The sequence below is a fragment of the Diabrotica virgifera genome, chromosome 10, assembly GCF_917563875.1.
Source record: "Diabrotica virgifera virgifera chromosome 10, PGI_DIABVI_V3a".
NCBI lineage: Eukaryota > Metazoa > Arthropoda > Insecta > Coleoptera > Chrysomelidae > Diabrotica > Diabrotica virgifera.
Genome location: NC_065452.1, coordinates 137,749,075 through 137,766,188, shown reverse-complemented (window position 1 = coordinate 137,766,188; position 17,114 = coordinate 137,749,075). Strand labels below are relative to the sequence as shown.

The 17,114-nt window shown below is 35.0% G+C and overlaps 1 protein-coding gene across 1 annotated transcript in view; it reads left to right on the top strand.

The window, feature by feature from the left end:
* LOC126893209 (cuticlin-4) overlaps positions 1-9,498 on the top strand; it is a 118,525-nt gene extending 109,027 nt beyond the window's left edge. Inside the window, exon 3 of the mRNA XM_050663173.1 lies at positions 4,005-9,498. Coding sequence (XP_050519130.1) covers positions 4,005-5,828 — 1,824 coding nt within the window. The 3' untranslated portion in view covers positions 5,829-9,498. The remainder of the gene's footprint in view (positions 1-4,004) is intronic.
* Positions 9,499-17,114: the final 7,616 nt, after the last annotated feature.

The window sequence follows — 17,114 nt, the reverse complement described above, 5'->3', positions numbered from 1 at the left end:
GTCTCACGATGCTAGTGATGTTGAAGAGGTAACTATTCGTTACGAGGTACTCGTTACTTACGAATACCGAAAGTAACGATTACTATACAGAGAGGCAAATCGTTACTTTGATGACTCTGATTACTTCGTACCAATCGTATCAGAGCGAGTAAAAGTAAAAAAAATACAAACCATCCAAAACCACATGATCAGGGAATCTCTGAATATACCTAGATATGTCCCATTAAGATACGTATTTGGACATACGCAACAAAAGAAAGTCTTGAGAATGATAGACGAAAGAGCATATGAAATGTTTAACAATATCAGGAACCATCCTATAGCAGATTATTAAGAGAGTTGACTAACTACGACGGAAACCAAAGAACGGTACATAGACGGCCTAGATAGCAGTTAGCTGGATATAGAGGAAACCCTTAAGAATGAAAAATTGAGATAGCCACAGGATATCGAAACACAAATGTCGCCCTTCAGGCACTAAGTACCCTTCAGGTAGGTCAAATGGACCATAGCCGCGGAATGTGAGCATCGAGGTCACGTACCGACAGACGTGGGCTTGATGGCCACACCTTTCGGGCGCTCAGCCGTCGAGGAGAACAAAATTTATTTTACCAATTCGCCGGCTGAGTGACCGAGCACACACCGAATTTTGATCTTCGGACATGTGGGTTCCACTTTTCCATTGGAACACACATGTCCCCCGGGGTTGGGGTTGATACGAGCATGTGTGTGTGTGTGTGAGAGCGAGTAACGACTATTGTATCTACTTTGATTACTTTGATTACTCTGATTACTTCGTTACTTTGTACCAATCGTATTAGAGCGAGTAACGACTATTGTATCTAGTTTGATTACTCTGATTACTTCGTACCAATACAGTTTCGTACCGTTTCTACAGTTGTTATATCTGTGATAATGTTATATCGGAATACCTATACAAAATACCTTCTTCTTTTGCCCTTTAATTCGTCAAATTTTGAACATAGGCTTCCCCCAGTTTCCTCCATTCGCTTCTGTTTAGTGCTTTCTGTTTCCAGTCCGTTCCTCCTATCTTTTTAATGTCGTCTCCCCATCTCATCGTGGTATTCCACCTATTGTCCGTAACACAATACAGAATACCTACCTACTGAGAAATACGATTTTCAATTTGATTACCAGTACTCAAATACAAAAGTAGCAAAAGTAATCATAGTAATCAAAGTAACGAATACTGTAAATGATTACTTGTTATATCGGAATACCTAAGTATACAAAATACCTACCTACTGAGAAATACGATTTTCAACTTGATTACCAGTACTCAAATACAAAAGTAGCAAAAGTAATCATAGTAATCAAAGTAACGAATACTGTAAATGATTACTTATTATATCGGAATACCTATACAAAATACCTAGCTACTGGGAAATACGATTTTCGATATTATTACCGGTATTCAAATACAAAAGTAACAAAAGTAATCATAGTAACGAATACTGTAAATGATTACCTTATACAAAGGTAACGATTTGTAACGAATACTAGAAAGTAACTATAATCAACATCACTACACGATGCACCATAATTTTCGATTCTTATCTATGCAATCCACATGGCAATCCATTGTGGCAAGCTGAAAATTGATCTAAGACTCCATGGTACTACGCGTATATTTCGTAAGTTGAGCTTAAGGCACGTCTTAGGCGCGGCGCAAATTGAACTTAAGCGAGTCACAACCTGCGCCGGCGGGACGGGTGGCCGGTGCATTTATTTTTCTAGCGTGCCGCATATTGAACACAAGCCAGCCCAACCGTTGGCCATCGACGTGGTGAATAGAGACGGGCAAAATCAGTGCGGACATGTAACGGTTACTTTTGATACCGGTTCTAAGTGGTACTGATTATAAAATACTGATATAGTATCTGTTCCTTGTACTGAATTGACTAGGCAACTTAAAATCGGTAGTTCCGTACTTGTAACTAGTAACGTTTTATAAATATCTTACACGTCCCTAGTAGTCGTAGCGGTATGACTTTCGAAAACATCTAATTTGATCATAAACGGGTGCATAAAAAGATATCTTACACTGAGTATTATATTTCTACATACCTTTATAATAACAAGCATAAGTTAAACACTGCACTGATTGTGATTCCAAAAACGGTTAGCATGTTTTAAATAAGATTTTTGCTGATTATGTGTTTTGCTAAAATATTAAATAACACAAAAAATACAATTCACAACCATCATTTAATTTTTAACGATAAACAAAAGTCTAATATGATGACAAGTTTGAAATTGATCCACTTTGTCGATAACAGTGTCATTAACAGATATTTTTAAATACCATGAATCATTTTCCAATGACTGTGTGGATTTAAGAAATACATAATAAACAATTTTTTTGCCTGTATAAAGGAGATTATAATTATGACACATTATGGTACTCCTTATTTTTCAAATAATATGCTCCTGTAAACGCATAACTTTGATTTATTGGCTAAACCTACATTAGATACGTCACAAGAAATTAAAAATAATTAAAATGTAATAAATTCACTGTTTTAATCAGATATATTATATTCCCTACTATTGCAATAAAATATTAAAACGAATAAACGAAAACTTGTTGAGTAGTGCTGATTGATACAACAGAGCAATAAAATGTTATTCATAAGGATAGTGTAAAATATATCGCCGTTTATCATAAATACCATCCGTATTCATTTCAGATACTTCCATCTCGCAAACAAAAACACGTAAAAATAAACATCTAGCGGTGAGTCACGCGTCCCAAGGCATAAGACAACTGTACGCCGATGATAAACCTTCCCAAGCTCGACATGCGAACGCATGAACTGATAGTAGGATGCGCAGAACGGTCTACGCAGTCCGCCGACGCAGGTTGTGTCTCGCTTAGGTTCAATTTGCGCCGGGCCTTAAGCTTAAGATGTGTTGGTGCCACCAGGCATTAACCTCGTATACATACTCACATTATCAGCCTTAATTCACTTTATTTTATTATTTGGTATTATTAGGCTTGGATCCCGTGTACCAAAAAAAGGTTATTAATAGCAAGCTGAAAATTTGTTATTAGCTTAACGGTGTCTAGTCTGACAAACTTTGATGTAAGGGAACACTTGAACAGGGAAAGTTTTAATTGTGGAACGTGATTTTAATTGTTGAACGTGTCATCCTGACAAGTTTATGATTGTGAAAACTAGCAGGTTGTTTTTAAGTTTAATAAAGAGCAAACTTTATATAATATAAGTATGAAAAAATGTTTGTCCGACAAATATGTTGGGCATTTTAATAAGTCCGATACTTAGATGTTCTACTGTGAACTGACAGGAATTATGTTGGTGGTAATAGCAGTCTGATTTTTGCATGAGAGTTTATTACAAGGGTAACAAATAAACTGGAAGTTCTGTCCGACAAAATACATGGGACTTTTTCGTAGTCTGACGTTCGAAACTTGTAACATGTTCCACAATTAAAACTTCCCCTGTTCCAGTGTATCCGTACATTAAAGTTTGTCCAACCAGACACCGTTAAGCTAAAAACAAATTTTTATCTTGCTATAAATCAACTTTTTTTGGTACGCGGGATCCAAGCCTGTATGCAATAAAGCTTAAGATTTAGATTGATTTACACTAAATATCAATTAACTTTTCATTATAAATTTAGGAAACATTACAAAAATAGAGACGAATTTAAAAAAACTGAATATTCGCATTCGCATCCGCATTCGCGAATGTTGGTAGCAGATATTTGTATTCGCGAATATTCAAAAAATGACATTCGTTACATCACTACTTATTATCGCTAAGAATCCGTGCTTGCATTTCATTAAAAATTACGATCTTTAATAAAGAATAAATTCACCAATTAATTTATCATTATCTAACAAAATTGTTTGATGTATTAATGTAATCGCGTACTATAAGTGGGTACCTACGGGTACCCGCTAGCATTTCTCTGCCTTAACTTAACATATCTCTAATAAATAATTTATTAATTTATAGGAAATTCACTGCGATGCTCCACTTTCCGATTCAGCGTCCCTGCCCCTAGAACACCGAGCGGTATATGGCCCACCACTGTCCGGACCTGGATATCTCCCAGCTGGTCTCCTGGGAGGAGGTGGAGGAGGAGGAGGAGGAGGGGGAGGAGGTGGAGGAGCTGGAGATGACCCATGGCCGTTAGCAACTCCTGACATGCCCCAAATCAAGCATCTGCAAGTGCAGTGTGAAAAGACTCATATGAGGGTTAATATTGAGTTTGATAGGCCGTTTTATGGGATGATTTTCTCGAAAGGGTTCTATAGTGACTCGCATTGTGTACATTTAAAACCTGGGACTGGTCATTTAAGTGCTACTTTTGAAATTTTCTTAAATAGTTGTGGTATGTCTTCGTCAGCGAATCATAACGCAGCTAGCTATGGTGGACCAACTCCTAGTGGAAGCTATGTTGAAAACACCATTATTATCCAATATGATCCCTATGTTCAGGAAGTGTGGGATCAGGCTAGAAAATTACGATGTACTTGGTATGATTTCTATGAAAAAGCAGTTACATTCAGGCCGTTCCAAGTTGACATGTTACATGCTGTAACAGCTAACTTTCTTGGAGACAACTTGCAGTGCTGGATGCAAATACAAGTCGGAAAGGGCCCGTGGGCATCTGAAGTCTCAGGAATTGTAAAGATTGGCCAAACTATGACAATGGTGTTGGCTATTAAAGACGATGAAAATAAATTCGACATGTTGGTCAGGAACTGCGTTGCTCACGATGGCAAGAGAGCGCCTATCCAGCTTGTTGATCAATACGGTTGTGTGGTTAGGCCCAAGATTATGAGCAAATTCCAGAAGATTAAGAACTTTGGTCCATCTGCTTCAGTCGTATCTTTCGCCTACTTCCAAGCTTTTAAATTCCCTGATTCTATGAACGTTCACTTCCAGTGTGTCATTCAGGTATGTAGATATAACTGTCCAGAACCAAAATGTGGACATGGCTTAGGTCTTACTAGCGAATACGGAGCTCCTCCACTATCCAATGCTCTTGGAAGTGGCGACTTCGGAGGCCATGCTGGTTTGAGCAGTGAATATGGACCACCTCCTTCTGGAGAATATGGTTTACCTGCAGCCTTCCCAGATCCAAGACATCCATCCGGACCTACTGGTGCTTACTCTGAACAAAATGCAGATGTTGTTCCAGCACCTCAAGCTCAAACGTCCTCATCATCTACTTCTAATCCTCCTAATCTCTCATCTCCAGCCCCACAAGTATCAGCTCAAACGGGAACTGAGATCCACTTGCCTCCCCCACCACCTCCAGGTCACCATGGCATATATAACACTGTCAAAAGGAAAAGTAATATTGCAGAAGAATTTGAAGGCAATTTGGCAACTCTAGGAGGCCGACCGAGACTTATAGAAAACCTCCCAAGTGAATTGCAAGGAGTAAGAAGAAGGAGAAGTCCGGAAGTAATGTCGGTAGTTGTAAGTCACGTGTACAAACGAGAAGCTCAAGAAATGACTGATGTTAATACTAGCCGTACTATTCAAGTAGTAGCTCCTGGAGATGTCAACTTTGCCCTCAATTCTGCTCAAAACAACGAAACTGTAGTCATCCAATCTGCTTCGTCTCAGGATCCTGAGACGATATGCATGTCAGTTCCTAGCTTCGTAGCTGGGTTAGTTATGCTTTTGCTGGTTCTAATTGTAGCTAGTTTAGTAGCAGCGTTCTTGTTTGTCAGAGTGCGAGCGATCGATAGAAAGGGAATGGGTCAAACTTTTGTAGGCGCTAGAGGTTATGACAACGCTGAATTCGTTAAAGTGGCCAACTAAAGCAGAACTTTCTGGTGGACCAAGCAACTAAAGAAGTTAAAGAATCCAAATAACTTAAATATTTAAATTGTTTGAAGAATATTTTGCGAGTAAATTATTCAATGTATTAAAATATCTAAGAATAGCTTCTTGTGAGATATATATTTTTGGGTATTTGTATTGTAGTGAAAGTATTGTGTGTTGATATTCTTCAGTTATTTAAGTTATTTGGAATAGGGTAGTGTTGGTCCGTGGTAGGTGCATTCCAAAAGTTCCAAAGATGTTCAGGTTTAGCAAGTGATTAACGCGAGTGATTAAGTAGTCGCAGGGCGACATATTTTTTTTCGTATCCTACCATTATGCTTTATGTAATTCCTAGTCCTATCTAAAGCACTCGCCGACTAAATGATTGTGATAACTATTTCATTTTTAAGATCAAAATGTATCAGGCGTGCAAAACGAAGAGAAGAAATTGACTGAGACAAACCATACAAACACCTAGATCACCTGGAAAGCTACCAAAACGTTGCTGAAAAACTAAAAGTGATTTCAGAATTGCACCAGAATTTGGAATAAAGGCAAACGGGGAGAATACAGCTATTTTTGTTCTGACCTAAATCAGAAAAAATGATGCTTTATTTTATCTAAAAACTTTGTCACAATTACCAATATTTCATATCGAAAAAAAAAGCTGAAGCCAAGTGCCAAAAGAAGGTAACCAGACTTCTCCAATTTTATTTGACTAGATTTTGATGCACATGGTGTTATTGAATTACAGCAGAACATACAAAATAGGAAATAAAAAAAAATAAAAGGGCTTACCTAGCTCTAGATCCTACTAGTATATTTCATTACAGGTGGTGCCTTCTAAGAGCAAACTAAGAATATTTTTTTATCAAGGTTTTGTTCTAGACCTAGACCATAATATCCTCAGGCTTTACTTAATCAATTACTTTAACGAAAAAAGTCTATATAAACGCAAAAGCAAAAAATGCTGTTAGAATTAACAAGAATTTTGGTGTTGGTTTTGAAAAGGTTATCACAATCTTGTAGCTCTTTTCACCCGCCATTTCATGATTTAACTACATAATCATCTCATCAATCAACTACTACCCTATAAGAAAATCATTGTTTATATGAAAATAATGTTTTATATCTTCGGAAGAAAGAAAAAATCTATACTCACTAAACTTTTTAGTTGTACATTAGTGTCAATGGTTTTCTTATGGGGTGTTCCATTTGTGCTAGCAAAGGCATTGATCTGCCCTTGCCAGCATGACCTAACCCTAGATTTAAGTTATTTATATTATTTTAGGATCTATTTATACAAACAATTAGGTATAACTCAATCTGTCTATGTACTGTTTAGTAGATACGTTTGAAAAACATCGAATATTTACTGTGTTACGGACTGATTAAGTAATGTAGCTTTATACTTCGTTCATTCTCAAGATAAGCTCAGGATCTCACCCATCGGTGGGTGTGTCGCAGGGGCGGCTCGTGATAGTAGAAGGTGGTGAGGCACACTACACCTGAGGAATTTTATTATTATGGTTACCTTATCTTTAATGACCGGAAGGTCGATTTTGTGACATCATAACGCTAGGACGAAGCTAGGACAAATAATCCCGGACAAAAAATCCCCACAAATTATTCCTGGACAAAAAATCTCCAGACAAATAATCCCCGGATAAATAATCCCCGGACAAATAATCCCCGGACAGAAAATCCCCACAAAAATCCCCGTACAAAAATAATCCCCAGAGAAATAATCCTGGACAAATAATTTCCACAAATTTTTTAGATAAAATATCCCCACAAAAAATTTCGGACAAAAAATCCTCAAGAAATATTTGCTGCCGATTAGTTCTCTAAAAGTTTTCCCGTGAATGCGATCGACTCAAATGTTTTCAGCCTCAGTGCATAGAGTTATTTTGAATTAAAATTCCATATCGAAAACTTTCAAATTTTACATAACAAAACAGTGTGAGTTTTTTCAAAAATCGTGGAAGATATAAGGAATGAGCTAAGGCTGTGGGAATCATGTTGCAATATTATTTGCTTAAATCTTTTGCTTACTCTGATTTGAATAACTATGTTCAAAACAATTTTACAAAAAAAACACAACCAGAACATACAACACATTTTGAAACACTTAAAAACTAGTTTTGTATGTAGATGTAACAAATAAGTAAAGAAAAATAATTTATTAGTTATAAATTTTACAAAAACAAAACACAAACACAAAATACACACTGTAGTCGGTTCAGTTCGGCTATTAATATTCCGTTCCGCGGAACCTTAAGTAAATAAGGGAAGCAAGGTCAAGTAACTTCGTAACTAAAAACACACGTGTTTGAGGCCGGCCTCAAGGATAGATGAATTTTGTTCCCAGAATCGGTGGTACATTTTTCAAATTTTGCCACTTTTACTGTTGTCGTTGTCACATTTTAGGAAGCGGTAGTATGCTAGACAAGGATGGTGTGAGGCTAGCTTCAACTGTAATTATTTGAGAAAGTTGGAATGAGATGCATGATGCATAGATGCATATAATACTGGCACGTGGAAGACGGATACAAAGATAAAGAGTCAGGGCCGTAACCATTTTAATTTTTTTCCTAAAAATAAAGTTATTTAGGAAATTTCAAGAAGCTAAATTATATTTACCTAAAAAACTGATTATGAAACAACGAAATAACGTAAATATTCGATTGATATACTAGTGAGGCACTACCTCACCTGCCTCATAGGACAAGCCGCCACTGGTGTGTCGTGTCGTCGCAGCTAGTCATTGGTTAGACACGACACACCCTCCGATGGGTGTGACCTCAGGTTTATCTTGGGAATGAACGTAGGTTAGTATAGAGTGTTTCAGTCGTCTGCAATATTAATTCCTCGAGGGGCAGATCCTAGTCTTATAGTTAGGATATAGTTCATGTGTATATAAACGTTTATAAAAAAATACTCAAAATGTACTTGACGACAAATAATGATATCATAATGTTAAAGAAGGGTTGATACTTTATGTTTCCTATTTAATTGATTTAAAAGTTAAAGTCCTAATATTGGACAAAATACCATAAGACAGTATTATTCTGAATTTATTTAAGAACAAAACAAGGTACTATTACTTTTACTACTTTTACTACTTCTACTTTTAATTTAGTCTCATTGTAGTACAATGTTAAAAATGAACGTGTATTCAACTTTCCTAATAATTTAAGATATCATCGGTTTGTCGGAGAGTTTGAAAAAAATACACAAATCTTAAAAGTTGTTGTTACTTTCCACCTATTTCATTGCAAATCTGTTTTCATTAAAGTCTTTCCTATTTTTGCAATTTTTTTGTAAAATATTTTTTTAGTATTTCAAAATGTATACCTGTATAATATTTGAGGCCGACATTTATTTTCTCAAGTAAAGAAGTTGATATATTTATATTGAATAGCTGGTACAATCACAAAAAATGTGTCCAAAATGTAAAATTTTTAGGTGTCTTTTTATTTTTGTATTATTTTGATTCCACAACACTAATAGATGAAAACTGATGTCACAAAAATAAAATGTAGAAATATTACTTCTATCTCTTATAAATCAAAACATTGTAAATTCTTTTTTGGCTAAATTCATGTCAATATACTTGTCATACTCTAAAATTAACAATATTTTTATAAATAAAAAATTCAAATTATTTTTGTATTTGTTATAAACCCAGTCATACAACACTTGGAAATGGTAGTAACAAAAACCAAAAGATGGATTGAGTATAAAAGAGGGAAGGAAGCAGAAAAGAGGATAGAAACACGAAGAATTAATGAAAAATGAAGTGCCTTCTTTTGTACACGTTTTTCTGTGTGGAAGAATAAGTAGTTTGCTGACAGTAAAAAATAAGCTTGAAATGGCCATTGCATCGTGCTCCTACGATGATTTTCTTCTTGACAATCCTAGATAAATTGGCTTCAACATCATCCTCCCATCTTTTTCTGGGACGTGTGATGTATGCAAATAGGTAGTATTCGGAACGCACTCAAGTTGGTAATATTGTAAGAGTGACGTGACAGTGACAAGGACAGTGAAGCGGAAATAAAACCATTCTGAATCTAGACACGATAGATACAAGTTGTTTCATTATAACCTATCCTCCAAAGTTAACCTAGGAACCCTACCACGTGTTACATTATAACATTACAGGACGGACTACTGATTTTCGAGTGTATTGTCTCTCAAAAAACACTGTCTTTAATATTCTGTCTTCCTCTGATCTTACCACATGACTTGTCCATCTTATCCGGTTAGCTTTTATATGTCTGACAATGTTGTCAGCAAGGACCGGAAAAAATGACCAAAAAAATGTAAAAAAATGCGCATTTTAATGCAATTAATTTGTGAAAAATATGCAAGAGCCTTTATGAAAAATGCAATATTAAAATGCAACATTAATAATCTTTTGGACTATTAGGCATTATAAATTAAATTAGTATAATGGTAGGTAATAGGTAAGTAATACTTACAATTTTTGTGCACGCTGAGCAAAATAAATTACCTCCGTCCCATGAAAGCTCTGGATGCGCCTTTATCCACAAATGTTTAATACTTGCCACTTTCGGCATTTTGGCGAAAAAATTATTCGTTACTCAATTTAAACTATATGTCAAAAATAATACGCAACAACGCACTGCGAATCAAAACACGAAATGAACTTCAGCTTTTATAAACAAATATTAAAATCTAAATTTCTGTACCTGCTTATCCCTCTACAAAGAGCAAACAGGTTTTTACAACCTATGTCGACTAATTATATTGTTGTCCTACCGACCAAGTTATATTAGGGATTAGTCGGCTTAGTCCCAAAAATAGATAATAGAATAAGAATATTACCTGATTTAAACATTTTTCTTATTATACACAGTTATTGAATTTACGACTGATAGTTTTTTAATTGAAAGTGAAAGTGAACCTTTGAGATTTAAAATATCGAATTAATGCAACTTTTCTGAATTTATCAACAAAAAATGCAAAATATTTAAAATGTTTGAAAAAATTAAACATTTTCTAATTTATCAAAAAAAAAAATGCAAAAAATGCAGATTGCATTTAATCCGGTCCTTGGTTATCAGTATCATACAGAGTCACTAATTTAGCATTGCAACGCCTTCTCCACTCTCCTGTCAATTCATCTCTTTCTTCTTCTTCTTCTTCTTTTTATATAGACATTACTCTGTCTGTTTTTCAATGTGCCTCCAGTAAGTTGTCATTCTATCTGTTTCGTGGTCTTCCCACTGATCGTCTTCCTATTGGGGAACCGTCTCTCGCCGTCCTTACTACTCTATTTGTTGTCATTCGGCTTATGTGGTCGTTCCATTCTACTTTTCTGCTTTTCACCCAGTTATTAATGTTGTCCACCTTGCATCTCCTTCGTATATCTGCACTTCTAGCTCTATCCCACATCGTCTTACCATCGATTTTTCGCAATGTTTTCATCTCTGCTGTTTCTAGCATTCTTTTTGTTCTTTCTGTATCAGGTCGTGTTTCTGCCGCGTATGTCATTATTGGTCTGATGACTGTTTTGTAAATTCTGCCTTTCACTTCTTTTCCGATGTTTTTATTTCTCCATATTGTTTCATTCAGGCAACCTGCGGCTCTGTTTGCTTTATTCACTAGATCTTCCACTTCTGTTTCGAGCTTTCCGTAGCTGCATAGTGTGATGCCTAGATATTTAAACTCCATGACTTGTTCTATTTTTTGACCCACCAGCTCTAATTTACACCTTATTAGATCTGCTGTTATAACCATGCATTTAGTATTTTTTGGGGAAATTAACATGTTAAATTTTCTAGCGGTTATATTAAATTCGTGCAGCATACGTTGTAAATCATCTTCACTTTGAGAGATTAGTATTCCGTCGTCTGCGTAGCAGATTATTTTAAGTTGTCTTTCTCCCATTTGGTATCTTTTTTTTTGTTTTTACTTTTTTATTATTTCGTCCATGATCAGGTTGAACAACAGAAGACTCAGGGAATCTCCCTGTCTTATCCCATTGCCAGCTTCAATTGGGTCAGCTAGTTCTTCATCTACTTTTACTTTTATTGTGTTGTTCTGGTAGATATTTTCGATCGTTTTAATTATTCCTAGAGGTACCTCTCTTGCGTACAATAAATGGATAACGTCCTTTAATTTGACCCTGTCAAATGCCTTCTTAAAGGCATGCTTTCTAGGCATTCTCAAATTCTTCTTAGAAGGCATTCTCAAATGCCTTCTTAATTCATCTCTTTGAGGGCCAAATATCATTCTGAGAACCTTTCTTTCAAATACCACCAGCTTATTTATTTCCCGCTGATGTAGAGTCCATGTTGCACTTCCTTATATGTAACAACTGGGCGACCAATTGACATGTACAGTCTTCATTAAAATTTTATTATAGTGCTCTATTCCCCTCAGATAACCTTGCTGATACCTCTTTTTCTATGTAGTTGTCATCTGTGATTGCCGCCCCCAGATATTTAATCTCTTACTATTTCGAAGTTGTAGTCAGTAATATGTAGTTTCATTCTGCCTAACTCTTGGTCTTGGATTTTTGGTTACGAGCATGTCTTTCGTCTTGTCTACATTTATTCGAAGGCCCAGACTACCTGTTTCTTCCTCGAGTTCTGCAAACACCTCTCTTGCGTCTCTTATAGAAGCACGTCCATCAAGTTAGCAGAACAAAGCCAGTAGAACACAGTTATTCTTATACCATAATTAAGTGTAAATAAAATGCAAATTTAATGTTCGAGGAAAAAATTTATTGCTCTTTTTTTTTAAGTTATCGCATGTTCTGCTGACTTGATAATCAAGCTAGCAGAACAGCGGTTAAAAAATTTGATAAATCATCTATAGTTGAATGCAAAGTATTCTCTGAATTAAATGCAAATTTAATGTTCCAAGAAAAAATTTATTGCTCTTTTTTTTAAGTTATCGCATGTTCTACTACTAAAATCTACTATATTTTCTACCAGATTCTAAAATCTACTAGATTTAAAATTTTCCCACTAAATCACAAGAAATTCTACTAAATTGGCAACCCTGAATATGGTAGAAAAATTTTTATTGTGCAGTGAAGGAGAATGGCTCTAGAGTTTCTAATCACATCTGCTTTTGGTAGTAATTATTTGTTAAATTCCCAGGGTTTATTAACTTCTTAATTAAATTCATTGTTGAAACATTTCATTTGCATTTAATTCAGAGAATACTGTGGTATTCAATTATGTATGTGATATTTTATCAATAATTATTGAACTACTGTTCAATGTTAAAGTTGAACTACTGCTAGCTTGAAATCAAGTTGGCGGAACATGCGATCACTTAAAAAAAAGAGCAATAAATTTTTTCTTGGAACATTAAATTTGCATTTAATTCCGAGAATACTCTGGTATTCAATTATAGATAATTTATCAATAATTATTGAACTACTGTTCAATGTTAAAGTTGAACTACTGCTAGCTTGAAATCAAGTTGGCGGAACATGCGATCACTTAAAAAAAAGAGCAATAAATTTTTTCTTGGAACATTAAATTTGCATTTAATTTAGAGAATACTCTGGTATTCAATTATAGATAATTTATCAATTTCATACCAAAAAATTGATAAATTATCTATAATTGAAAACCATTATTCTCTGAATTAAATGCAAATTTAATGTTCCAAGAAAAAATTTATTGATCTTTTTTTTAACTTATCGCATGTTCCGCCAACTTGATTTCAAGCTAGCAGTAGTTCAACTTTAACATTGAACTGTTTTAACATTGAACAGTAGTTAAATAATTATGAATAAAATATCAAATAACTGAATACCACAGTATTCTCTGAATTAAATGCAAATAAAATGTTCCAACAATAAATTTAATGAAGAAGTTAATAAACCGTGGGAATTTTACCAATCATTATTACCAAAAGCAGATGCGATTAGAAACTCTAGAGCCATTCTTATTCACTGCACAATAGAAGTTTTTGTACCATATTCAGGGTTGCCAATTTAGTAGATTTTCTACTAGATGTAGAGTAGCATTTCTTGTGATTTAGTTTAAATCTAGTAGATTTTAGAATCTGGTAGAAAATATAGTAGATTTTAGTAGTAGAGCATGCGATAACTTAAAAAAGAGCAATAACTTTTTTCTTGGAATCTTAAATTTCCATTTAATTCAGATAATACTTTGGCATTCAATTATAAATGATTCATCAATTTTTGAACTACTGTTCTGCTAGCTTGATTATCGAGTTAGCAGAACATGCGATAACTTAAAAAAAAGAGCAATACATTTTTTTTGGAACATTAACTTTGCATTTAATTCAGAGAACATTTTGGCATTCAATTATAAATAATTTATCAAATTTTTGAAATACTGTTCTGCTAGCTTGATTATCAAGTTAGCATAACTTAAAAAAAAAGAACAATACATTTTTTCTTGGAACATTAAATTTTCATTTTATTTACACTTAATTATATGGTATAAGAATAACTGTGTTCTGCTGACTTTGTTCTGCTAACTTGATGGACGTTATAGAAGCAGCGGCTGCATCTAGATCATTAGCAAAGGCGAACAATAATTTTGATCCTCGATTCGCAAATCCCCCTGTCAGCTCAGATGATATTTTACTTATTGCAAATTCTAAGGAAACATTGAATTGCAAAGGTGATAAAGGGTCTCCTTGTCTGATGTTATATTAAATTATATCGATGTTCTTTTTCCTATTTTTACCTGTGCTTGCCATAGTCTGCTTCTTTTTATCGAATCATACGCTTGCTAGATATCTACGAAAAGTACCTCGCACAAACCTTATGGAAATTAGGTCCCAGTGGATTTCGTTCATACTTTGGGAAATACCCTTTGAAGCATCCTGATAAAAAGTTCTCATGGGCACAACTCAATCGTATGACGGATTTTCAAGATATAGTGGTACAAACTCGGAAAATTATAAGATTTACTGGGTATTCTAATTCCCTGAGTTACTGGTTATCTGGCAACATGTAGAAGTTTGGATCGAGGAAAAGTATTAGCAGTCTAGGATTTTTTCCTGGCTATCCAATGGCGACCTTTACTTTGACCTTGACCTTCAACGGACGTCATCTTCTAGAGTTTCGAGGGTTTTAGGCATTAAATTGATATAAACAGAATACTCATGGGTTTTTGGGATCGTAAAACACGAATATGCCATCAGAATAGCCCTCCGGATGACGTGGTGGCCAGGGCCACTGCAAGGGACGTCATCTTCTTGAGTTTCGATGGTTTTCGGCATTTAATTGATGCAAATGAATTACTGGAGGGGACACGAATACGTGATCAGCACAGACACGTGAGCACCTGGTGCCTAAGACAGGTTATCTTCTGGAGTTTCGGAGGAGTAAAATGGATTACTATTAGGTTTTTAATTTCAGAAGATAGTCTTGGGCACCAGGTACTCCTGTGTCTGTGCTGATCACGTATTCGTGTTCAGCAACTCCAAAAACCTATAACTAATCCGTTTGCATTAATGTAGTACCAAAGACCCTCGAAACTCCAGGAGCGCCGTTCATTGACCTTGGAAACCAGGTGCTCCGGGAGTCGGTTCTGGTGGCATATTCGTGTTTAGCGACCTCAAAAAACCCTCCATTAATTCATTTGCATCAATTAAATGCCGAAAACCATCAAAACTCTAGAAGATGACGTCCCTTGCAGTGGCCCTGGCCACCACGTCCTCATGAGGTCAATTCTGATGGCATATTCGTATTTAGCGATCCCAAAAACCCATGAGAAATCTGTTTATATCAATTTAATGCCGAAAACCCTCGAAACTCTAGAAGATGACGTCCGTTGAAGGTCAAGGTCAAAGTAAATGTCGCCATTGGATAGCCAGGAAAAAATCCTAGACTACTAATACTTTTCCTCGATCCAAACTTCTATATGTGGCCAGATAACCAGTAACTCAGGGAATTAGAATACCCAGTAAATCTTATAATTTTCCGAGTTTGTGCCTCTATATCTTGAAAATCCTTTATACGATTGAGTTGTGCCCATGAGAACTTTTTATCAGAATGCTTCAAAGAGTATTTTCCCAAAGTATGAACGAAATCCACTGGGACCTAATTTCCATAAGGTTTGTGCGGGTTACTTTGGTGTACACTAGAACCCCGATTATCCGTGCTCCTCGGGACCGAAGGGTGGCACGGATAATTGAAAAGCACGGATAATCCGAACATGTATTTCTTATGTATAATACATATGTACGTATACACACGCATATGTACCTACCATAAAAAATAGCAGAAAAAAATAAATCTTTCATTATGAGTCATATCTTCCGTCATATAGAGTTTCTGTCAAGTGATTTACGATGACGCCATTTTGATAAAACCTCAAAAACGCAACTTGAGTAATAGAAAATCATAGCATGGATAATCCGCAGCACGGATAATCCGCACCCGGATAATCGGGGTTCTACTGTATATCTCGGTTGAATTCCCATTTTTTTTCTAATATTTGTGGGATCGTATTCTATTGAATCGTTTACTAAATTTCTTATTAATAGTCACTATGTTAAGCTTGCACTCCAAGGAAAAATTATGATGCTAATAAAAATTAATAGTCGGCTATAAAAATTAAGAACACTACAGCAATTCCACTATTAGTAATGATATCTCAATGTGGCTTTCGAACAATACCGTCCATTGTTTACAAAGAGGCCAAAATACTATTGTTTCTCGAATTGTCTGATACATGCTATTAAAAGATTTATACAACTTTAGTAGACCACTTTAATTTTATACCATATGCTAATATCAGCATACGAGATAGTACTTTTTAACTTTCTCTGATTAACATAAAGTTATTGTGTTGCAAATAGGTATTCTGTTTTGAATAGGTATAATCCTACAAGTTAAATCATTATATGTAAAAACAAAAACCATTTTGCAAATTATTGTTTGAATTTTAACATAATATTTATTCTCTTCAGAGTTCTTTTTAACCTAAATAATTTTTATTGCTTTCTCTATGATCATTTATGTCTTTTTGATTCTTTTACTTTCAACTAAACATTTTTCTGGTTCTTGTTATTATATTATATTTCATCTTTTGAATTCCCTTTTGGAGTTCAAATGCTATATTTTAAATAATTCTTTTGATAATAATTGTTTTTTTGCTCCTTATCTACATCTTTACATATTGCATTCCCTTCCCCAAATTCACGAACATTAAAAATTAGGTGTAGTCACATTACTAGTAGAATAGACAAATTAGAAGAACAACAGAACGATATAAAAACTGATTTAGAAAATTAAACAGAATAAGAATA